Genomic DNA, 23,763 nt, shown 5'->3' with positions numbered 1-23,763 from the left:
GAAGGGGAGGGTAGCCGTAATTGTGTACAGACTAAGATACATTCTGATGCACGATTAATCGATATTCCGACTAATTGATGCCTGACTCGATTAATAATTACAACGGTTCGTCGCGCGTTCAATCGCCCCGTGCACATCTCCAATAGGCACTCGGCAGATTAACTTTCATCGATACATGTAACTGTGACACTCTGATGTTTGTGTAAACGTGTTATAAATTTACACAGAGAATTGTTGTTTTCGTCTCACCGTCTTTCTGAGTTTATAATTTAAAATTCACGACCTTAATTCCCGGCCTGTGTGTGATTCGGATTTTAGTAACATTTTGAGCATTTTTTTGTCAAAAGCGTCTGTCTGCGAAGAGAAGATTACATTTGTTTATAGGTATATTTACTCGAAACAAATCTCGTTGATCCGGGACAATTGAGTTCCACATTATTCTTTTTGCCTCATTAAATAAACGTTTAATGAGCATTAAATTAAATAGGCGACAGGTTAATGCACACGAAAGAGGACAGCGTATATCTAATTAAGTCTCGTCCCAAAGAATCTCACCTTGAAACGAAAGCCACGTGCACCACACTCACGTACTCTCTGTAGGTGGACGCGGAAAATGCGGTTGCAGGCTAATTTGCGGCGGTGCTAAACGAGGAGTTGCCGAGGCATCAAGAAACAAGGTTGGGCGAGAAAGGGCAAAGAGACGAGAGATGGCGGGCGGAAGAAGCGAGGCGAACTCCAGACACACACACACACACAGCGCGAACTGCGGGACCGAGTAATTATCTTTGCAGCGGGAAATGTTATTTACTCGTACCTATTTGCTCCTTCGGACATTTGATCTCTCCTATGGGAAACTTGGCCATTTAGCTCCGGCATGAACATTAAATTTTATCGCGTTCCGTATCTTGGCAACGCGCGGAAGATGTACGATTACGACTATCGAAGCATCATCTTCTGTCCGCTCGCGTAACACGGTGAAACGTAATAATCGAACTGAAGAGACAATCCGGGCAGAAAACATTTCCGAGCGGAAAGCGAATTGCAGATCACTTGAAAAGAGACGCAAATACACGAGTAGTGAGCGAAAGAGAGAAGGAAAGAGACATGGGATAAGGCTAGCAGCCGGCCTTTGTGTCGCTGACACTCTCATAACCGCTGATTCCGCTTCTATCGAAACCCCTCTTTTACCGTTAGGTCGGTTTTATCAAACAGAACTAGCCATAATTGCACGGCACAATTACAGACCGCTTGCGACTGTCTCTCTCGTTTGTTCCCCGCTGACTACATGTGTCCTCTTTCTATTTCGTTGTCTCTGTTCCCGAGCGCGCGCGTCCAATCAGCACCTGGATTAAGTTAACTGCATCGGCACCTTTTGGATAGACCTGTTCACAGCAGTCGTTCCGGAATTGTTCGGAAAAGGAAAAGAATGAAAGGAGAGATGAGGCCCTAAAGAAAAAGGGGAGGAGAATACTTGACTCGGTTACGACCGAGGTATTTGACAGAAGTGGCGAATTATAATTGGGAGATCGTATTCAAGAAAGGGAGGTCAACTAAGGTACAGTGGCTGTTGAAAACGTACAAAGATATGAAGTAGTTAGAGACTGTCGTTGCAAACGACTCCGTTCGAGCGAGAAGTACAAAAAAATATAACTTCGTGTATAAAAACACAAAAAAAAAATATTTTTTATATATAATTATATATAAAATTATATATATTTTATATATAATTATTTTTTTAGTATATAATAGTAATGGAGACTATAAAAAAAAACAATAAAACTTATAATAAAACATTTATTTTGATAAATACGAATATTTTTACAAAACTAATGTCACACAGTAGACACAGTCAATGTCTAATCAGACCAAAAATTCAGTAGATGAAGTCAGCGTCCGGTCAGACCAGCAATATAAATTCTTCGAATATAATAAAAAAAAAAAAACCAAAAACAAAAAATTATATATAGTGTCTTGTGCAATAAACAAGAAATAAAATATGAAAAAAAAAGTTTATCTAAAAAACTAACAAGAGCGTTATTTAAGTAACTTAAGTTTATATGAGAGAAAACGCGAGTTTAACAAAGTTTTTTTCTTGATTCTAAACGATACAACAGCGAGAGAGTTGCGAAGTTGTTCTCTCTACTTTGAGTGTGATCGCAAAACCGGAAAATGCCATAGTATACGAAAGCGTTTAGGAATCTCGAGTAAAGCGATGTTAAGAGCAGTTAAGAAGATAGCGCGAGCTAATAAGGCGGACGAGAGCGATAAGTACAAGGTAAAGGGTACGAGAGAGAAAGAGAAAGATGGAGAGAGAGAGTGAAAAGGGACGGAGGAAGGGAAGAAGTACACGTATAGTCCCTGAGGCTAAGCACCGATCGTCGGCCGATGCCAGCAAGTGCATAAAGACCGTCTTTCTCGCCGCGCCGAGTGGCTTTCATAACTGCGGACAAGTTTGCTGGTAAAACCACTGACGGTAGATAACGACGAGTGAATAACACGCTGGGCAAAACGGCGGTGATAACTTCGACTTGTCACATTATGAACGCGACTGAGCCGCCGCCGACCGTCCGCTGGCGCCGCGTAATGGGTTTGCCAACTCTCCTCCTCTCACTTCCTTCGACCTCACCCTGACTAACTTCAGTAAAACATTATGGGAAACCATGACCTCTTCGTCTTATATGTCGCGTCACTTCGATGAAGATATCGGTAACGAGACATCGACGACGTCGAATCCTTGGAGAAAACTATGCGATCCCTCCGTTTCTTCTCGCGACGCGAGATATATAAATTTTATTCCGGGATTAATTGAAATATAACGAGAAATATTACAGTAACTGCGTGAAGATAATTATTACTTGTCACGCTTTCGCGCTTTTTATTCAGATTTACGATTTGATAAACAAAACAATAAAATATATAACTGAATGAGCCTCTCATACATGACGCGTAAAATGATTTTCACGTATTTTAACAAACATGCGATTAAATTTTAAATATTTTTCGTTAGTATATATATATATATATATATTATATTTGTCGATAAGTAAAAGATTAAATTGAGTCGTAACGTGGTAGTAAAAACTCAATTATTGGAAATATTTGGTATCGCGTGACAACGAGATTCGAATTTTACTTCTACTGATACAATTCGCCTGTGAGAATTTAAAATGTAGCTTTCTATTTCGTGATAAATAAATAATATTGCATATTCATGTTTTATATGCAATAGCAGATATGTTTTTGTTTTTGCTGGAACAAAAACTTTTCACAGAAAAAAATGAATTTCGCACAAGCGCCAAACATTCCAATTTTTGTCAAAAATCCGCTTTTCTAACTGCGCGAATTCGCGGAAAACAGGTTCTGATGCTCTGTTCCGGTAATCTTAGAATTTTCCAAGAGAATTACTCCCAACATTGCTTCATCTCTTAATGATTATCCGCTAAAGAGAACTTTCTACTGATATGTTTTGCTATTTTGTTACAGACGGGATCTTACGGAAAAAGCCTCTTGATCTGGGTAAAGCCACGGAAGGATTTAGCAGAAGACGGATAAAAGTCCGCGCGAGAAAGTCGAAGGAAGAAAAAAGAAACGGGGAAAAAAATAGAAACGGTCCGGTAACAAACGTTACGCGAATGTGAAAAAAAAAGAAAAGACGAAAGTAGAAAGGTCGTTACTTTCGTAATCGCGGGTCGGTGAAAGCGATGATTGTGTCTTCATGTTATACTCGAAGGAACGGGAGTAATATGTTTGAAAAAGAAGGAGGAAACGTGAAATATAGAATGCATAAATCAGGACTCGCGCAGAAATGAAGATTCTGTCCGGGGAAGAGAAGAATAACGGCGCGAGTGCAAAATTTTACGTGACGTAAAACTCTCTCGCTCGATGACGCGGAAAAAGTGCGCCCGATACACAACTACGGGACATGGTCGTGTTGCTATTGCATTTTCCTTTGCTTTTCGATAGTTCGCGTTGCTAACTGAAACGATAAATATGCGTGTTTTAATTTCTTCCGCGTCGTCGAGTACCAATTAGAGTCGCAAACGCGTGATCGCGCTTAATTAATTAATTCCCGCTTCGCGAGTCGATTATGCCGTACCGTGTCGGACTCGACCGTGACCTAAAACTCCCGCAAGATTAATTACCACGTGAACCACCCGCGAATAAAAACGCTCTTCCCGAAGCATTTGCTTTTTTCTGATCTCGTCTTAGCACGTTTTAATTTCGCCTGTTCGGATTCGCAAAATTAATTTCGCTGAATCATGATCCCTCGACAACTTCATTGCTCGTCGCAATTCTTTGTTCCCGCGTTTACGATCGAATTTCGCTTTAATAAAACTCCTTCTTCAAGAATTCTTTCTGCGAAGCGGACTATACAAGAATATGTGCGCGTGAACATTGCGCTGCACGGAATATTCTACTTTCCTTCGAGCTACTCGCCCGAAGATTATTATTAGATATTATTATTATTTCCCGTCTCGGCGATATAATAAAAGAGAAAAAAAATATCTAGTAGACGGCAGATAAGACGACGGCAGTATCGAGAGAGTTTCGTTCGATTGCGTAGATATTCACCGGCAGTGACGTATTGTTGTGCGCGCGTTCTTGAAAGACGGAGCTACAAGGACGAGACGACGAGCGCGGCGAACAAAAGCGGAGCGTAGTAACGAAGGCATGCCGGGAAAGATAATATCGAGGCGGAGAACTGATTGAAAGGAGAGAAAATGGCTACTATCGAGGCCGCTAGTGAAATGCGTGCGTTGCGTCGGGCGATATGGTTCAGTGCCGTGCTATTAGCAACGACGCCGTTGGCCTACACTCAAGTAACGTGGACGCCGATCTACGTGGGAGGTTACAGTGAGTACATCATATACAATTGCTTACTTCTCGCTACTTTGTTAAATAATGATTTGTTAAACAATTAAATGACAGAATTACCGCAGACAGTTGTGATAGAACTATAATTCACGTCTTAGCTATTTCACTTTTTTTATTTGAAAAATATTGAAACATTTTCAACAGATATTTCACTTACGATACAATAACACGTGTATTATGAGAGTAGTATGTGAAGATAATAATGATGAGACTATAAATATAATATTATAATATTCAATAGATATATGTTAAAAAGGATATTTATAACAATACATGCGGACTGAAATCTCGCGTAAACACGTGACTCATCACCGTTATTTGCCGACAATTCGCGTCATTTCATCGCGAAACGTGCACGACATTTGCAGTTGTCACTAATCTTCATTACCGTACAATATATTATGATAAATTGTGCTTTGGGTTATGCGCTATGCGCGTCGCTTCGTTGCACGCTCGAAAACATGTCAAAGCGAGCGCACACGTTTTTTTTTTTTGATTTTTTTTTTTTTGACGCGACATATTTTCATTCGTCCGACGGGAGAAAAATGGAAAAAAGGGAACGACTGGCGGTAAACGATGAAATATCGCGTAACGTTATTTTTTTCTCCGTTTTTGAATCTTTTTTAACGACTCGAACTTTAGCAATCAGGACTAGAGCGCGAACGACGAGTCGGCGAACGCAAAAGCGTGCTCCACGAAGGATTGATCGCGTCAATTAACGTGCCACGACTGGTTGAAAGTTCGCGAACGAGTACAATTAATGGCGCATCAGCTTTGCGCGCCGCGCTGTCGAGAAAAGAGAGAACGTCTAAGCGAAACAAACTGAAGTCATAACACGTTGTCACGTTTCCTCTCGCCATAATATTAATAAACTTCAAAAAAAAGTGAAGCATTCAGAATGAAAATAATATATTGTTATAATATTTCTTTGCGCGATGTAAACAAAATATACATCACGCAAAAAAATGAAATAGTATTCAATATTTTATACATTATTCAATATTTCAAGAGAAAGAGAGAGAGATATATTTACTGCAATATTATTTTAAAATATTTTGAGATAAAAGATTAACGTAATAAAGTAGGAATATATAAATTAAGCAGAGTCTTTTCTATCTCGGTGTGCAGTCGTAAATTATTTTAATGATGTTTCTTTAAAAAAAAAAAAAAAAAAATTGAGCTCAGAATTTAATCTTTTGTCGCTTAACGAGAAGCATCAAACCGAGAATGATGATAAATGCATAAAATATCCGCTTAAGAGAAAAGCAATCTCACGAGTATTCAGATCTCGACGGACATTAAATTTTTATAACCCCGGAGCGCGTTATCCGTTAATGCCGTCACTCTGCCTGATGGACGTTGCAATAATTGAATTACAGGAATCGTCGGTCACATAATTTATTAGTGCCGGACAGTTTTAATGCGTTATTGTTAATTACTGCCATCGGGATTTTGAATCGATAATTATTACCATCTATACTGCTATATTTTACTAAAACGCAAAACTGTATAATCTTCGTTTATACATTAAATGAAAATACATTTTATAAATGCTGATAAATAGATTGCTCAAGGCACAAACTCGTAATACAATACCAATGTGTGACGCAGCAACATTGAAAATGTGACAAATTCTTTCTCTTTGTTCTCTTTATTATATTTTTTTAGATAATTAAATTATAATATAACATAACAAAGCAATGATTTTGTCGTTACGCGAAAGCATTGTGTCGCGTATCAATTGCAGATATCAAAATGTTGAAGAACGGAAAATTGGAATGTGACACAAAAATAGTCGACAGACTCTACTTTTCTGATATACGTTGTCGGTAAAGATACGATATTTTATTCCGTATATATTTCGTGGAGGAGAAGAAAAACGGATAATGTGGAATCGGTAACAATGTATCTACAGCGGGATCAAATTATCGCACACAGAGAGAACGATATTGTAAGAGAGTTTTAGTCCGAAGTAGAGTTTTACGGAATGATCATTCGATCCACGTAGAACGGATTGAAAACCAATCACGCTTCGTAGAAAGATACAGGTTGGGGAGGGAAGAGGAAGGGTAGCCCGCTGCTACCTGGAAATCAATCTGAAACGTGCCCGATGTAACTCAATTTTCTTCCGGTTATGTCTAAGGTTACCGTTGCAGGCCGCGTATAAGCTGATATGAGAAGAGGTGAGCGTCCTTGAGTTTGCAATTTGCGCGAAGTCTGATCGCAGTCTTAATCACTAAGAACTTCATCGTGAGAAATTAAGCACTACCGTTCTGCAACTCTCCGACGTATCTTACCTTGTTTGTCTTAATGAACAGGGTCTCGGAGTTGCGCCTTTACCCTACCTTTCCGAGATTTACTCACTAACATTTCTAATAGGAAGCGTAACGACCACGTGATATTTTCAGAAAAAGGTAAAAACTACGTGGCGCGTTGAAATTACATTAGAAATGGAAGATTATTTTAGAGAAATAATTTGTGATATCATGTACACACGTGTGAGAAATAATTTGTGATATCGTATACATATAGTATCGAATTTCTCTTAACGAGACGGTGCATAGTGCGGTACATATGGCGATGCAAATTTGTTACATATGCAATACGTTCGTGCAAAATGTATTCAAAGTCCGAAGCAACATCCCACAGTTTCTCGCATATTCCTGGAAACTGGAGAACTCGCTATCGCGTGCGCGCGCGCGCGCGCGCACCATTGTGGGGCATCAATCTTCCAGATCGTTACGAGTCCTACGTCCATTTAGTAAGGTCCTTTCCAGTTAGATTCCGACGCCGTCGTAAGCGATGTTGTCGCCTTAACGACTCGGCTAGAGACAAGCAGATCCTTTAAAACGTGATTCAGAGGCGCGTGTAGATCCGGAATAATTCAAGCCGCAAACATCGTGTGCTCTCTCGCAGCGACGGATCGAGAGCGCGAGGGTTGAAGAGAGAAAAGGGAGCGGGGAAAGAGAGAAAGAGAGAGAAAATCGCTCGGAGACGATGGGAATTTGGACTAGTGAGAGAGTGATGAAGTAGTAGAATACTGGCGCACGGGAATCGTCATTGAAGACTCTCTTTCGCAAGTCGGTTGGTTGTCGTCGGTAGCAGACTGTATTCTAATTAACGGCGGGTAACAAGGATAGCCAAGAGAGATGGAGAGTCGTTGTAATAACTCTACGCGCGCCTCTACGAAGCGAGGGTGAATTGAGAGAAGAAGAAGAGATTGCACACAAAAGAGACTCGGGTGGGAGAACAGTCAAGAGTAAACACACAAACAGGGGGTACGATGGGAGAGAGAGACCGATTCTTGAATTCGGTGTCTCGTGTACGCCCCGTCTTAAAATGTTGTCGATTAATTAACACCCGAATACTTGGGCGCGCAGTTGCTATTTCCTTGGGCTTGGCGCGCGCGCGCGGAAATTTCTTAACTTTCGTGATGTGAAAAGGTCGAGAGATCCGTCGTCTGAATATTGCGCGACACAATAATGAGACGACTAAGTACTGAATTCGGAGATGGATGGTCTCTCTCACGTCACGTTAAGCCGACATAAATAGGGCCAAGAGTCATTTGTCATGCGACTCCATACATTCGGTTTATACCAGAGTTATATACCACAGACACTTGATAATTTCAAACTTCCCGGTTTCCGCTTGCGCATTTCCTTGATGTGACGAATTTCGCAATTCGCATATTGCATCAACACGGAACGATACACATATACAGGTAACACAGTTATCAATTCGGCCAGCCATTATAATATTTACAGTTCTGTTTGCATTTACCCTATTGTCGTGGAACGAGAACAAAATTCAATGCGCTTTATTCTTGAATTTCGGTAACGTATAGAAAAATGGATCAATGACGCGATATCTTGCGTTACACCGTGTATACGCGGCACAAAGACCGCATTGTGAGGTAGGCATGCGTACTTAATTCACGTATTACCCACACACACGAGATTGTGAATGCACGCATATGGCGTCCTGAAACTGCTTACGCGCGCGTAGTCTCATTATTCGGAACTTCAAAAGGATCATACTTCCATTGCGAGGTTGTAATAGTAATTATTCACGTTTTACAAGTCGCTTTTTGTATTACCGTTACGTTCTTTATATTCATAAAGAACTGACATACGCGTAAGCAACTGATATGACAGATAATTAAATGTTGAACGGTTTGAAAAAATTATTATCCAATACTTGTAAAACTTGCAGAGTGATTTTCCTTGCGATAAAAAAAATTCAAAATTAAGTTCTCGAGAAACATTTTTTACTCATTCGACTTAGTTCTGTTTCTTGATAAAAGATAAAAAATCGATAGAGCTTGTTCGAGCTTCTCTTCTGCTGAATAAAATTTCGATTCTAGTAAAAATGCTCGTAAAGTCGCGACACGAGACTCGAGAGTTGGACGGACGCGGATCGAATATCGCGATCGAATCCCACGAAGATCGCAAGTTTCTCAAGAAAAGGCATACAGCACACTCTTCCGTCACGTTTGTTTTTTCGCTTTCTCATCTCTCGTCTTTCAGTCTTATCACGTGCGATTCGGACTCGGTCGGATCAAGACTCGGCTGTACTACTGACTGTCCTGACTGAGGAAGGGTGCTTCGGCAATTTCGCTCACGAGCCAAACTTTGATTCGCCCGCGGGGTTTATTGCGTTGCTATATTAACAAGGTCTCGGCGACGCGTCTACGCGACGCGAATTAATTACTTTGTTCACCGTCCGAACTTTTTCGCCTCGAACAACGCCCCGTACACAGTAAAAAATTGTGCGTCAAAATGTAGAACTTTTCTTGTGTTACGACGTTTTGATTATTACTTCAATGTAAAATTAACATAATACTGATATGTTATTATTTTTTTAATCTTTTCACGTGTCAAATTTATGTTAACTTCACAAATTAACATTTTTTGCATGTCATTTAAAAATGGAATATTGTTTAAGTGCTTTTAACACAATGATTTCAATTAATCTAGATGTTTCAAAGTCAATTTAACACACTGAAAAAATTTTTCAAATCTTTGGCCACATTGTACAAACTAAAATGTTTTATTAACATTTCTTACGAGTTACTGTAACTATTGTTTTGTGCAGTTTTAATTATTTTATATGTTATTTTTACATCACGCTTACAGTCAAAATAACAAATATAAATGTAAAGTATTGTGTCAATTATTTAACTTTACTAGTTTGTCAATAAGTGACTCACAACGAATAAGTTGTTTTAACTTAAAATTTAGAGTGGACCTCCTGGGACATGCAAAAAATGTTAAAATTAACATTTTTTTTTTTACTGTGTAACAATGAGGTAACTTTCACGCCGAGTTAATCGAGTACGAAAATTATGTTAGAAGTACTCGTGTCAAAATGAGATAAAATTGAGATAGACGTGTTTATTGTACGAATGTAAACAAAATATTTATATTTTTACAAATATTACCGAGCGCCGAATTATAAATTATCTTTGTTTATGATGGACGGATAAAAACCGGTGTTGTTCAAACACACGCGCATCGCGATACTTGAAAAAAAAAATAACACCGGATTACAAAAAAGCCGATTATTTTATTATCGGGATTTTTCTGTATATCTTCAGGCTGATCTCAAATAACGTTGCTGCGAAAATATCGCATTATACGAGCGACGAAAACGAATACTATATATATGGACTCGTATTCCCGTCGTATTGATTTATAAGTCAAAACACAGCGTGTGCGCCGGGTATATATATATATATATATATAGGTAGGTAAAACGTGACAATCTCACACTGCGTTTGAGGAGACACGAAGCGAGAGGCAAAGGACGGATATATGGAGCGCAAGCGAAGGCGAAAACGTTTGCTTGGACGGATGAACAGGAGCGTCTCTGTTTGCTTTTTCGAAGGGGTAGAGGGAGAGAGAAAAGCACGTCGATTGCGCGCACGAACGTAAACGTTTCCTTCCGTAAACGCGCGCGCGTCTCTGCGTGTATGACAATTCAATATTAATGCTAACCTTGCTTTCATAAGCAACTGCTGTCCACCAATTTGTGTGTTCGCAACAATAAAACTTTTGCCTGCGAGTCCCGGGAAGCGTTCTTTCAAAGTGAATTGTAAACTTCGCTCCAGATAACTTTGTTTTCTCGACGGCGCGCGGATGCTCAGTTGATATTCCTCGCGAGATTGTATTTCAGTTCTCATATTTATTAGCCTCTGACCTCGCTTTCGAATGAAAATTTTGTTTTTCCTTCCGACAAACTGCGCCGTCTCTCATAGAAACACGCCATTTTAATTTCTTTCTCGTTATTGCAAGAAGAACTCGAATTTAAAAAAATGACTGTCTAAGTGAAGCGGATAACTTTTAAATTGAAGCGGACGACTCTCTTCCATTAAAATATCCATGAAATTAATCAGTCATGAAAATGACTGTACAAGAGTCTGTATAAAAATAACTCGTAGATTAAACTCTAATGATCTTCTCATATTATCGCAGTCGCAATACTTTTTATTAACTTCCTAATTTGTGAAATGAACAGAGCGATAATGTGATCGATACGGCGGTGCTTGTCGAATTATTCGACGAGAGAACAGCAGCTGTAAAAAGATGCAACTTAATGAGAAAGGAGTTTCTCCAATATTGTCGAATCGTTCGCAAATGTGGTAGCGTATGGTTGCAACACGTCGAGACAGCGAACGATGGAGGAGAGAAGGGCGAAAACAAAACGGCGAGCGAACTTGAAAAGCCACCTGCGCGCGCGGTGTGCAGGTGCATTGCAGTTTCATACTCTTCGATCCTTTTCCTCCGCTGCTCGTACCCTTCGTCCCGTTCGTACGTTGTTCACCGCTCGGTCGGGCAAACTGTAATCCTGTTTTCTAAATGTAACCCAACTTCGGCGAACATGTGTATGTCCAACCGCAAGCACTGTTCGACAATTTGTCTCCGCGCCCGACGCTTCGCCGGACTTCTTCCTCTCTTCCTCTCTCCCTCTCTCTCTCTCTCTCTTTGCTTTCTCTTTGCTTTCTCTTGTTCTCTCTTATTGTATCCTCCTTCTCGCGTTCTCTGTTTCTCCTCAAAGGCGAGAGCTTTTGCACTAGGAAACTATATTTCCTTTGATATTTGTGCACACGCGCGTGTGCAAGCGCGCATATACGTATTGATATAGTGAGCAACGTACGTGCGTATGTATGTATGTATGTTTGCGCTCCAGGTTTGCGTTAAAGACGCATACTGTGACTGTGTGTATACATTCATTGCAGATTTCGATGTGATGCAGTTTAACACTCCGTTCGGTGTTCGATGCGAACTTTCGGGAAATTCACTCGGCGCGCTGCTCTTCGAAATTTACGCCGAAGATTATCGAACTACTACGATAGACCATAACCGCCGATATTAGACGTACTGTTCGACGCTGGTTTACTTGCACCACTTATATGCAAATAATTTCTATTGAGACGCGTTTAATTGCGCCTTCCGATCTCTAAATAGATGATTTTTCAGAAAATATTTGAGATACGTGTTTAAATCTTTGTTTTTAATTATCAGATTGTTTTCTCCTTAAATTGTAGATACAATAATGTTATCTTTAGTACACAGTCTCGAGGTTTATTTTATGTATGTAATAATAATGTAATATGCAATTCTTCTTCACGGATATATATTTGAGAATAACATTCATAATGTGCTAAAATTTATTTTGTGGTCGATAAAACTCTTTCATCGAATCGTATTAGCATAGAGGAATTGTTCGAGTTTCCATTGTCCGAGATTATTTTTGCAATGTAAATCATTCATCCAATGTAATCGAGTTTCTCTCTCTCTCTCTCTCTCTCTCTCTCTCTCTTTCACGCACGATAATATTTAATTATGCGCTATTATTTTATTTTGCTAAATTCAATTGACAGTTTTATTAAAGCGTGCACGTGAAGATCGAGTTTGTTCGACAAACAAAATCAACGTGATTCGTGTCATCAGACTTATCCGTTTGAGTAATTCGTCAACGATCAACGCAGCAGAGTTTGAGAAGAACAATTAACCCGAGGCTGATGGCGTTTAATATAATACCGGTTCAGTTCAAACGTCGTTCGATCTTGCATACCGGTCTCTTCATCCGATTCGTGTCTGACAATTGATTTCTGTTAATTCATTCCGAGCGGCGTGCACAATCACCGATCTCATTGTACCGGAATGTTTTATACGGATTTTTGTTCGTGCAATACGCGAATATATGTGAGCGGAGAAATCGATCGTTTTTTTTCTCTCGCGCAATGCCGGATACGAGAAATTTTCTCGTCGAAACTCGATACCGATAGAATTCGCGTGTACGGCATTATCGAATTAGCATCGATGTCCTCGGTGGAAGATTTTTTGCGCGCTTAATGTTTCAAAAAGTACAGAAATCCGAATTAGTAAAATTCTTTTACACGCGGAATGAGAGGAAAGAACGCAACTAAGCGTAAAATTACTTTTGACCGAAATAATTCAAGTACGTTGAATTCTATCGTTTTTTTTTTTCGTGCACTCGTTGCTTTTTGATTAATTTTAAAACTTTGTAGATCTCTGCCACCGAAGAAAAATCCACTCGTCTTATCAATCAGGGAACAGCAACAAAAAGTCGATACTTTGGTCGATACTTAACTAATTAGCCGGACATTGTCGGACAATTGCCGTCGCTACTTGCGACGACGTTTTCACGAGACGTTAAACGATCGGGCGCGCGGCAATCGAGTGCGCTCGTTGTTCACGGCAACGCGAGCCGGAAGAGCGAGCCGTGTCGCCCTCGTGCGAATTGCCGAAATTCGAGAGAGCGGCAATCGCGGGCTGCTCGTCATCGCCCGAGAAGAGAGAGTGCCTCGTAACTTGCAGCCCGGCAGCAAGAACAATTAGCCGCGAGCTTGCCGGAATTGCCATGGGCGGTGCAGCTGGCTGGTTGCTCTCGCACTCGTCACGAGTGCTCTCCGCGCGCATCCCTCCCCCGAGCACTATCCCTCCAGGTTCGTCCCGTACCTCAAACCCCCGCTACCAATTCTCGTCGCACTAAAGCAGCCCCGACGTGAGTTACAACCCCCCTCGACCAAGTTTCCATGGCGCGGCGGTGGGATGCGGCGATTGCTACAGCGCTGCCGTAATATTGTTCAAAATATCCGGAGCTACTCTCCACCACGTCGGGACGTGGGGTGTGCATGTCCCGAATGGGCGCGTATCGTCCTTCAACTTCGCTTTTCCGCGCGCGGGGAGGAAACCCTCGCGTCGGGCGCGGAGAAGAACGAAAGTGCATTTACGTGCTGGATAATGTCGCGAGAGAGAAGTTTCGAGAGTACCTACGTCGCGATGCGTGGAATAGGTATACATCACGGTTAATTACGCGTGTGACGCACTTATACGTGAATCTGGCACCTGGCACTAAGTATCGAAGTTTCAAAAAAGCATTTGATCTTGTTTCGTTTGTATCTATCTCGAATTTGCGCATTCTTTTTGAGCAAAAGAACGTCGAAGATAGAATCTACAAAAACACACACCGATTTAATCATCTTCGATCTCGTAGAGAGTTTCGAAAAATCAATTATCGAAAGTGACTTCCGACAACGATAAATACAAGCGAGCAGAAAGTTGGAAATAATGAAATTCATTATTTATTCGCATTGCCGCGTATCTATATGTTACGTTTGTAACTGAGCAATGCAATTAAAACTACGTTAACCAACTCGCGTCGCGTACTTTCCACATTCTAATTCACCGGCGTGTTTCAGAACAAGGACAAGCGGAAAGGAAGCTTGAAAGGAAGACTGTTTGTTTAATGAAAATTAACTAACAGCCACACGATGTGGTGTGTGTGTGTGTGTGTGTGTCGCACGAAACGCGGGCGCGATGAACTTCGAAATAAACGGGCGAGAAAATGAGAGAGAAAAAGGGAGAGTAAGTGAGTGATAACGGTGCCACGGATCGAGCGGTGGATTATATTTCAATTTTGACTTCGGCAGAAACATCGCCGATGATAAAGAAAACGCGCGCATCTTGCCAGGCGATAAAGCCGCAATATCTATCCGCCGTAAAATGCAAAATCCATCTTAAATGGGAGCGTGATCCGCGGCGCGATATCGTTGCGCGCTGTTGGCGCGAGACTTGAAACGGCCGGGATTCCGATCCAACTTTTATCTGAGCACTTTTCGATATCGACCGAATGTTTCTTGAGATATTGCATGCATTGTGAGTTATGACCGATCGGGAGTTACCGGAGAGATAAAAACTCATCTCTCTTCCCCGTAGCACGTAGGACCGGAGAGATATCCGTGTAATAAGATGGAGTGAAATTGCAGAAGTAACTCGGCAGCGGCGGTGAATAAATAGTGCCGTCATTTAATCACGATGTAATTTATTAGCTTCCGTTTACTCACTCTCTCGAGAGATTGCGCGCTGATTGATTTTCCCGATACCGAACAATTTTAGATCCCTCCTTTATTCGGCGGCGTTGCAAAATTACACCCGCCGTATCTCGATCTAATCTCACGTCGTCTTACGTTGGAGTGAGATTAATGCGCGAAATAATTCATCAGAAAGTACTTTGTATTGAGCAAATCGCGCGTCGTCCTTTCATCCGTATACTTTCCGCTCATATTAATCGCTTCTAAAACCTACCTAGCGGGAAACGAAATTTGTATGTATATATATATCCGCGCGTGTAATTACTCAACCGCCGCCGCGTTAAATTAACGTGGACTTGTACGATGTGGAACTACGTGTGTGCGAGAGATATACGTAATGTACTTTCAAACTTGGCGTAGTTTAAAGAGAAATTTGTTGGCGCGCGCCGCGCTCGCGCGATGTTTAATCAGTTTCCCAAGGAAAGCGCGGCGTCCGAACGCCGACTGTTCTCATTAATGAATTGTCGCAAAAGCGATTCGATACTTTGCGAGTTAATTAAGAGAGCATTTGCAAACGTCGAATTCGTAGTTTATAGAGCAAGATTTAATGCGCGCACGTTTGTAGTACACGACTGTCCGAACCTTCGGACGGAGAGAGATATTGGGTGAAAAATCGAGGTAAAAGAAGCGCGCGACCGCCATTTCTCACTGAGATCGACGAAGTCGATTAAATCTAGTTGTGAAAACCGCATTTTTCTAGTTCCGTTCCAGGAAAAGCGGGAAGGATTCGAAATTGCATGTTCGAACGTCGATCGCATCGACAATCGGTTCGAAAAGAATCGGAATTTGCAATGAAAGGTATCATCGGCTAAGAAACTAATTGTTCGTTATCGACGTATCGCATTCCTTCCTCCAGTATACGTTTCATTAAACAACGTAATTACACATACAGGTTATTTATCGAATTTGTCTGATTTACGTAATCTGTCCTCTCGACATCTAATCAAGCGCCAATCGTGTCGATGAATGGCGCGACTCGATCACGTCGGCGTCGTCGGTCGGCGAGAAACGACTTAGAGCGCGAGTGCGATGCGAGTCGGGTTTTTAATTCGACCTCGCAAGGAGAGACGAGTACCGTCCCATTCCACGTTAAACGATGGCCCAATAAGAAAACGAGAGGTTGCTCTGCAGCGCGCGCTAGCAGGCGAGATTACTTCTTTCCACCGGGTTACTCCCAGACCCTTTCCACGGCTCGCGATATTCGAAAAGTTGGTAGTTTGCTCTGGGGCGGCGAGAGAAAATTGCTTACGCGCGCGCGCGCGCGCGCTTTTTACGGTCTCGCAAATATACTCGCGACTCGTGTTTATTCGCACGGTTAACCGGCTGTGCGCGATCTCAGTGGGATAAACGATTTTTGTCGAATCCAACGACGCGATCATGAACTCCGCGATATCGTAAAGTTTAATCTCCATCATGAAGAGATGCGCGCTCGGGGAAAAAAAAAAAAAAAACTGGAACTATATCCGATGTAACCAAAGTTCAGCAATGAAAAATTGTACAGCACTTATTTCGTTTTCGAATGTAACGTAAATTTGTCGAAGAGAAGAAAAAGTACGAGTTGGCGGTTTCCGTACACTTTTATATTGTCTCCCATCGCGAAAAACCACAGAATTCGGATTTTGCGTTGAGACGTAGAGGGATAAAAAACTGAAAAGTGTGAGTCCCGCGCGACGAAGAAAGTAGGCTGTCTGCCTTCGAAGAACAGCAATTTTCCTTTCATGAATAAACGCTCATGTCTATTTTCTCGACAGTTATTGATGTCAGTGTCACGAACAAGCTGCTTTTCTCGATTCTCAAGTTCTCTATGAGGAGAATCCACGCGATGGTGCTGCGTGCTCCATTTCTCGTCGCGCTACGACAGAAAAGAAAGTCATCTGAAATCTCATCTGCTTTAGTCACCGCGCACTATACCTCAACTTTATATATCTCATTCGAATAATAAAAATCCGTTCCTTAAACACGGCATAGAAGAAAAATTAATCAAGTTTAATATTTAATTAATCTTTTGGGATTTAAACAGCTTCTTATATATTTGCATATTTTTATCTATCGCAGTATTATTTATAAGTATGCAAATAACTGTGCGATAGCATTGCTGATATCTCATTGCAAATAGTTATTAACTATAGTATTAACTAGTATAAAACCCATACACACACACACACACACACATACACACAAGCTTTTGACAAAGTTACGTTTTATTAAATAAAACAGACAGAGTGCCTCCGTTCTAAACACAGCCAATGTGTCACAGAGAGTGTCCGCTTGCTCAGCGGTATCCGTTTCCGTAAATTTATTGCCAGAAATCATCTGTGTGCGGCGCGCACGACTCGCGGGTTTGATAATCCGCGAATCGCGCCGCATATTTTCCAACCCGTTACGCCGTATTTACGAATTTTACGCTCTTCTCTTCATTTGTCATTTAACGGGGCCAGAAACATGAGCGTTTGCGGAAACGCTCCCGAATTTATTACGATTTGCGTTAATTGAATGTTTTACGAGAGAGTCGAGAAGATGAGAGTTTGTGCTTTTAACTTTCGAATTACTTCTATCGAATTTTACGCGATTTCGCAGACATCAGCCGCTTGAACTTTTCTCTCTCGAGCATGTGCCGCGCATATATATTCAACAACACACCATCCGCACCATCTCCCTCGTGTATTTCTTTCTTTTTTTTCCGAGTTTTTATGATAAACGCTGCCAGTAACTTCAAGAATTTTTTCTGTCAGAAATAGAGTAGGGATTTACTTTGAGTGGATCATAATTTTCCGTCCAACCGACCCTCGACTTACTGCGGCTGCTCGCGAGCAGATTCCACTTTCCACATTGGCCGACATTTCCCCGGTTCTTGTCGCTTCGACGTCGCTCGCGCCGTAGATCGACATAACAAGCTTTCTGGACTTATAGAGCTTAAGGAATGTCGCGTGACAACTGCGAGAAGCGCAATGCTACGGAATTCATCGGAATTCGATATCCGCGGATGATGCCGTCGCAATCTGTCCGAAAGGAGACTCAGTGAAATACGCTTCTCGCGCATTCGCGACTTCGAGAACGTATGTTCTCGGATCGACTTTTGAGTTTTTAACGGAATTTTGCACGCGTGAGATTCGCGGTGAAAACGGAACACAAATAAAAACACTCTTTTACACGAGCTTTTACAAAGGGCATCATCGGAAGCGATAGCGAATTTCTTTTCTCTTTTATTTGGAATAACTGTTACGCGAAGCTCACTGCAAAACATCGCGACGGGAATTCCATTGGGCGTTATCCAAACTCGAACGTCGATCACGCCTAACAAACACTGTGTATCGTAAAACGCAAACACTCTCGGTATGTTGGAAAAATGAAATTTTTCTCGAGAAACTCAGAATTGTTGAATTATTATTAGTTCTTTTTTTCTTTTTTTAACAAAATTGCACGATAGGTTTTGTACATGTTATCATTTTTGATAACAAATCTGTTCTATTTCTGAAATAATTTTTCGACGAAAACAATTGATCTAAAACTATCACGGACAAAATTGTTTAATTCAAAAATTTTTTTTATTGTATCTTTATAGGCATCATCATGGCAATTTTATGGTTTTTGCTTTGGAGGGAAACGTTGCGAAACTACAAGACTATAAGTAAACGCTCTGTCAATGAGAAACTAACTTTTGCTTCTCGTTAATCAATAAATCTATTTTCATAATTGATTAATAATTGAAATTTGATATAAATAAATTGAGATCTTTATACAGTTACCATAGAATTTGCGTAATTGTATGCGTGCGTGTGTTCTGATACAGAAAGTATATTATATAAAGAGTTATACAACAAACCCAGCAATATTGCAATTGTCAATGTAAAATTAATCTACACGTATTCTCAATATTTCATTTGTAACATTATTAATTCATTTGTAATATTAATAATTTAATTACGAGATCGATGATTCGCTTAACATTTTACAGTGAAGCTTCGGTGAAATTCGATAAATTTAATTCTCTCGTTTAAAGGGCATTGATGTGAATAAGGATTGACTGTGCGAAAAGAAAGATGCATTTTCAAAGCAGCAACGCACAATTATGCAGATTCCAGCTCGGAAGTAGTCCCGCGCCGGGAGATGAATAGTTGAAAGTTTAGAGGAAATGGAAAGAGAGAGAAAGAGAGAGGAAGAAAGTTGAGAAGGGGAGGAGAGTGGGTGGAAAAAAGTAGAGACCGGTCTTGGCACGTCCTGCGAACGCATTGCCAGTATTTCCTTCTGCCGTTCCAGTTTCTTCCTTCCAACGGGAAGCATTCTCGGCAAAACTCATTGTCTGGAATCCTCGCTACTTAAACGTTCATTCAAATACCCGCCGCGACGCCGGTGGCGTCATAATTGCGCAAAAACTAGTCCATTTTAATCGCGCGAAATTAAATGCGCCGCAGAGAAAAGCGCTTCGAATTATCCGCTTTTCACGGTTACCTGCAGCGCATAAGATTATACACCCGCGTGCCATTCTATTAATATTTATAATCTCCTATTTCTAGTCATAAAAATTTATTTTCTTTTTTTACGTGTTTTTTTTTTATTTTTTTTTTATTTTATTAAAATACAACTCCGCACTTTCACATTGGCTTTATTAACATCATAAACGTGGCCGCACATCATATGTATATTTTTCTTCCTTTTCAAAAGTCCCTGTGGAGCTTTTCTCTACTCTTCTTGAAAAATTATGAAATTTAGAAAAATTTTAAAAAGATACGATACGTGTGATGTGCGCGCTAAGTAAAGAAAGATGTGGTAAAAAATAAATCTTTTAAAAAACTTTTAAAAAACATTTTTTTTTTTTTTTTAACACATATTGCGTCATATTGCGAAGCGCTCGACGAATTCAAGAGAACGTACGAGTGCGTTATCGAGAAACCGTGCATTTCGTTCGACGTTCTCTATCGTGGATTACTTCGACACTCGAGAGAATCATTGGATAAGTAGCACTCTTCACAAGACTTCTCGAAGAGTTGCCTTTAACTCTCGCAATAGCACTCAAAGCGAAGAGATCCGTCGAAGTCCTTCCACGTGGAAGAGCGTACCTACCGGTCCTTTCTCTTCATCAACCCCCGCGGTTCTTTCTGTCCATTTGCCATCTTCACTTGCGGAAAATACGAAAGCAACCGTAATGTAGATGGCCATTCGGCTATCGGATCGTGTACAAAAGGATGATGAAAGGCGCCTGGTACTCAAAGCGACAAGAAAGGGAAGACGCCCGAGAAATTGCGACGAACAGTTTGGTTTGGAACCGCCGTGTAACCCCGTTGTGTATCCCGGTGAAAGCGCTGAAAGCAACGGTGGTTGGCTCTTGAAGGACTTTTCTATGATAGCGAAAAGAAAAAGGTTTTATTGAAAGATACTGCAAAATGACAAATATGGTCCGATTTAATATCGATAAAAATCACGGCGAGAGGCGTATAACGAGATATTCACGTAAAAAAAAAAAATGTATCAACGCTAGTCGGAAATCCGGACGGAAATATGTGACGAAATTAATACAAGTATATGTTGTAATAATAAACATGGTCACTAATTGAAATATACAAGTGAAAATGAAATGCGAGTAATTATCAGAGAACGAGGACATATATTGAAATATTTTATACGACAAATTTATACGGGAATCGAGTTATTACGCTGCTTGTGTGACGGAAAGAATAATTGTTGCGCGACAACATTGGGTTCAGCAAATAGGATGTCTCTGATGCTAATTAATTTCTTTCTAATTAATATTTTCCAGTGTATTACGTTTACGTATTTCTAGCGAGAGAACGAAGAAGCTCGAGATTGAATTGCAAACGGCGCTCTAGGCAATACGACGACAAAATGATTCGATTATGGGGAGGTTAAGTTAGGAAATGCAAGGCGGCGACCGCAATGCAGATCACTCGCCATTGAGCGGAGAAGTAAATTTGTCGCGGCCGCGGGCGCGAGGAATGAGAGCGGGAAGAGCGTGACAGAGTTAGCCGTAGCCGTCGCTAAGTCAAATCGTTTTCCGATATTGCCGAAGCTCCCCCGACTGATAATTAGAAGTTTCCTTTAATTGAGGCGATTCAATCGGACCCCTTATCCCTCCTTTCTGTGCTCCGATCATCAGAGATTTTTAATCTCCCCTGGGGGGTCTGTCGATTCGGCCAAGACTGCATTTGCATGTATAATTTCTTTTGCAAGAGAATCCCTTGGAATCCCGCAATTTATTATTCGCGTGCGAAGCACACTAACTTGGGATCGTAAACGACGGATACATCGCTGATATATATAGATATGTTCGTATCGACCAAGAAGCAACTTAGACGAAGCAATTTGTACTTGAATTAATTCTCTCTCTCTCTCTCTCTCTTTCTCTCTCAGCAAATTGCGATAACAAAGCAATAGCGCGAATCCGAAGCAATGTGTTTTCTTTCACATCGCCGCATTAGCAGCGAGAGCTCGTTGTAACGGTGATTTTCAAGAAAAGCACGTATTTTTTATCCCACCTAATTTACATACTGACGCGATATAATCGCGCTGTCGAGAATTCTAATCAACGACGCCGGAAGAGAAATTTCTTCGAACGAGGTACGCTGCGTTTCGCGAGCGCGAAACGGAGATGAAAAGCCACATGCGGCCGTAATGGCGCCGTATCGCATAAAATAGCCGCGATTTAAGAGTAGCGTAAATCAAGATAATACATCCCCGAAACATTCCTCATCGCGCGCGCGAATTACGCGCGCTTCCTGATATACACGTATACGCGTCGCTCGATGAAATGTTCGCGCGCGCGCGCAAAATTCTTGCGTATTTTAAATCCCGCTATTCGTTACGCGGCTAAACGCGGTATACGCAAACGAGAGTAATTCTCTTTTGATTATTCGTTGTTCCACCTTAAAATTATTCCATTATACTGGCCAGACCGGATGAAACGAATATTCTCGAATTTTGCGTTGTACAATTTCGCGTCCAAACTTGACGATTTCAGTTCGTGTGTAAAGCTGTGAAATTACAAAATTAATTTTTAAAAATGGAGAAGCTTGCCGCATCGCGTAATGCGGCGAGTTTTATTCCGGTTGCGGTAAACATACACATATGCGCGCCCAGTATTGTGTTGTTTTAATGACACCCGGATGTGCAATAACTGTCTGAGACATTGTGGACGGAGTCTATTTCGACCGCAATAAATGGCGTACGGTTCCGTGGACGCAACTATAGATGCAAGACGTACTGCGAAACTTAAATTGTATCACGCCCGTATTCGAAATGGCTGTTGTTTCTACTTCTCTTCGAGGCGAAGGAGGACACTTTTATCGCCGCGAAACTTACAAGTGCGTTAAAGACGTATAAATTAAAAGCGCGAAACCAAGATTAAATTGCGGAAAGTTATGTAAAATTTATTTTTTGCATTGCAATTTAAGTGATTAAGTTTTGAGAAAAACTCTGGCGGTAAATTGAGGATTAACGCGTGGTACAATAAGTTTTTTTACACTTGTTCGCGCAAACGGTGGCGTTACCTTTGATAATTGCACAATTGTTGCACGAAGCAAGGCACAGACCGCACGGGCAAAAGAACGAATATTGAATTCGCCGAAATTGGTTAAGAATAAAATTCCGCTGTAGAATGCATAATTGTGGCGGCTAGTTTCGCGATGGTGCATTTGAAGTCAGAAGAGAACACACAAACACATATCTATATACTTACCTATCCGACGCACCGCGCGCTTCCTGCGACTGCATTCAATTGCCGAAACTTTCACCGGTTGCAGTTTTTTCCGATATTCGAGCCGCAACCCCCTTACCAGCGCGAGCCACCAGAGATTCAAGCACCGTTTCGCAGCGAATTAGCGTTGTGAAAATAGCGCTCATTTTCGCAGATTTTGTTTTACTCAAACATTTAGCGTGTTTGCCTGACACGCATTCCGGCGAAGAAAAATTGAATTTAAATTATAAAATGGTGCAAAATGGAAATTGATACGCATAAATAGTTTATTTCGATCAATTACAGATTATCTGCGCAACGTAGTTGTTGTCTCTCACATCAGAATATAAACTTTGATCGTTAAATATTGAGTTTGTTTGCTGCTCGCACGTTATTTTAATTATTTTTGTAATAAAAAATTTTAATTTTAAGATGTTAAATGATTTCGTAGAAATTTGTCATATTCTATGTGTAATGGATGAAGCACTATCTCGAATGAAAAGTCCAATGCCAGAAATATTCCGGTATGAACTAAATTGCAATATTGAGCCAAATAACAGACATTTTAATCCATAACGTGTTATTTTTATAAAAATGTTTATTTAATTTATATATCGTTTAACTTTGTTAAATATTTGTGTAAACTAAAAAATCACGCGATTTAATTTAATTATTAAGAGTTATTTAACACATTATATCAATTAACAATATACACAGTTTGTCCGGAAAGTTCCCGGACTGATTTTTTCTAGCGCGGGTAAGCGGCGCTATCGAGCGGTCAACGCTGGAACTACTTAGTATA

General features: G+C 40.8%; 1 protein-coding gene across 6 annotated transcripts in view; it reads left to right on the top strand.

Moving 5' to 3' along the window:
• Window positions 1–23,763, top strand: part of LOC109863569 — a 240,012-nt gene that overhangs the window by 42,359 nt on the left and 173,890 nt on the right. For 3 of the 6 annotated variants that reach the window (XM_020443880.1, XM_020443861.1, XM_020443851.1), the window contains one exon: window positions 4,565–4,854. In XM_020443880.1, coding sequence (XP_020299469.1) covers window positions 4,722–4,854 — 133 coding nt within the window. In that variant the 5' untranslated portion in view covers window positions 4,565–4,721. The other 3 variants (XM_020443897.1, XM_020443889.1, XM_020443870.1) reach the window with 3 other exon arrangements.

This window comes from Pseudomyrmex gracilis, unplaced genomic scaffold (genome assembly GCF_002006095.1).
Source record: "Pseudomyrmex gracilis isolate BER0280 unplaced genomic scaffold, ASM200609v1 scaffold_0, whole genome shotgun sequence".
Classification (NCBI taxonomy): Eukaryota; Metazoa; Arthropoda; class Insecta; order Hymenoptera; family Formicidae; genus Pseudomyrmex; species Pseudomyrmex gracilis.
This window is presented reverse-complemented; position numbering and strand designations above follow the sequence as displayed.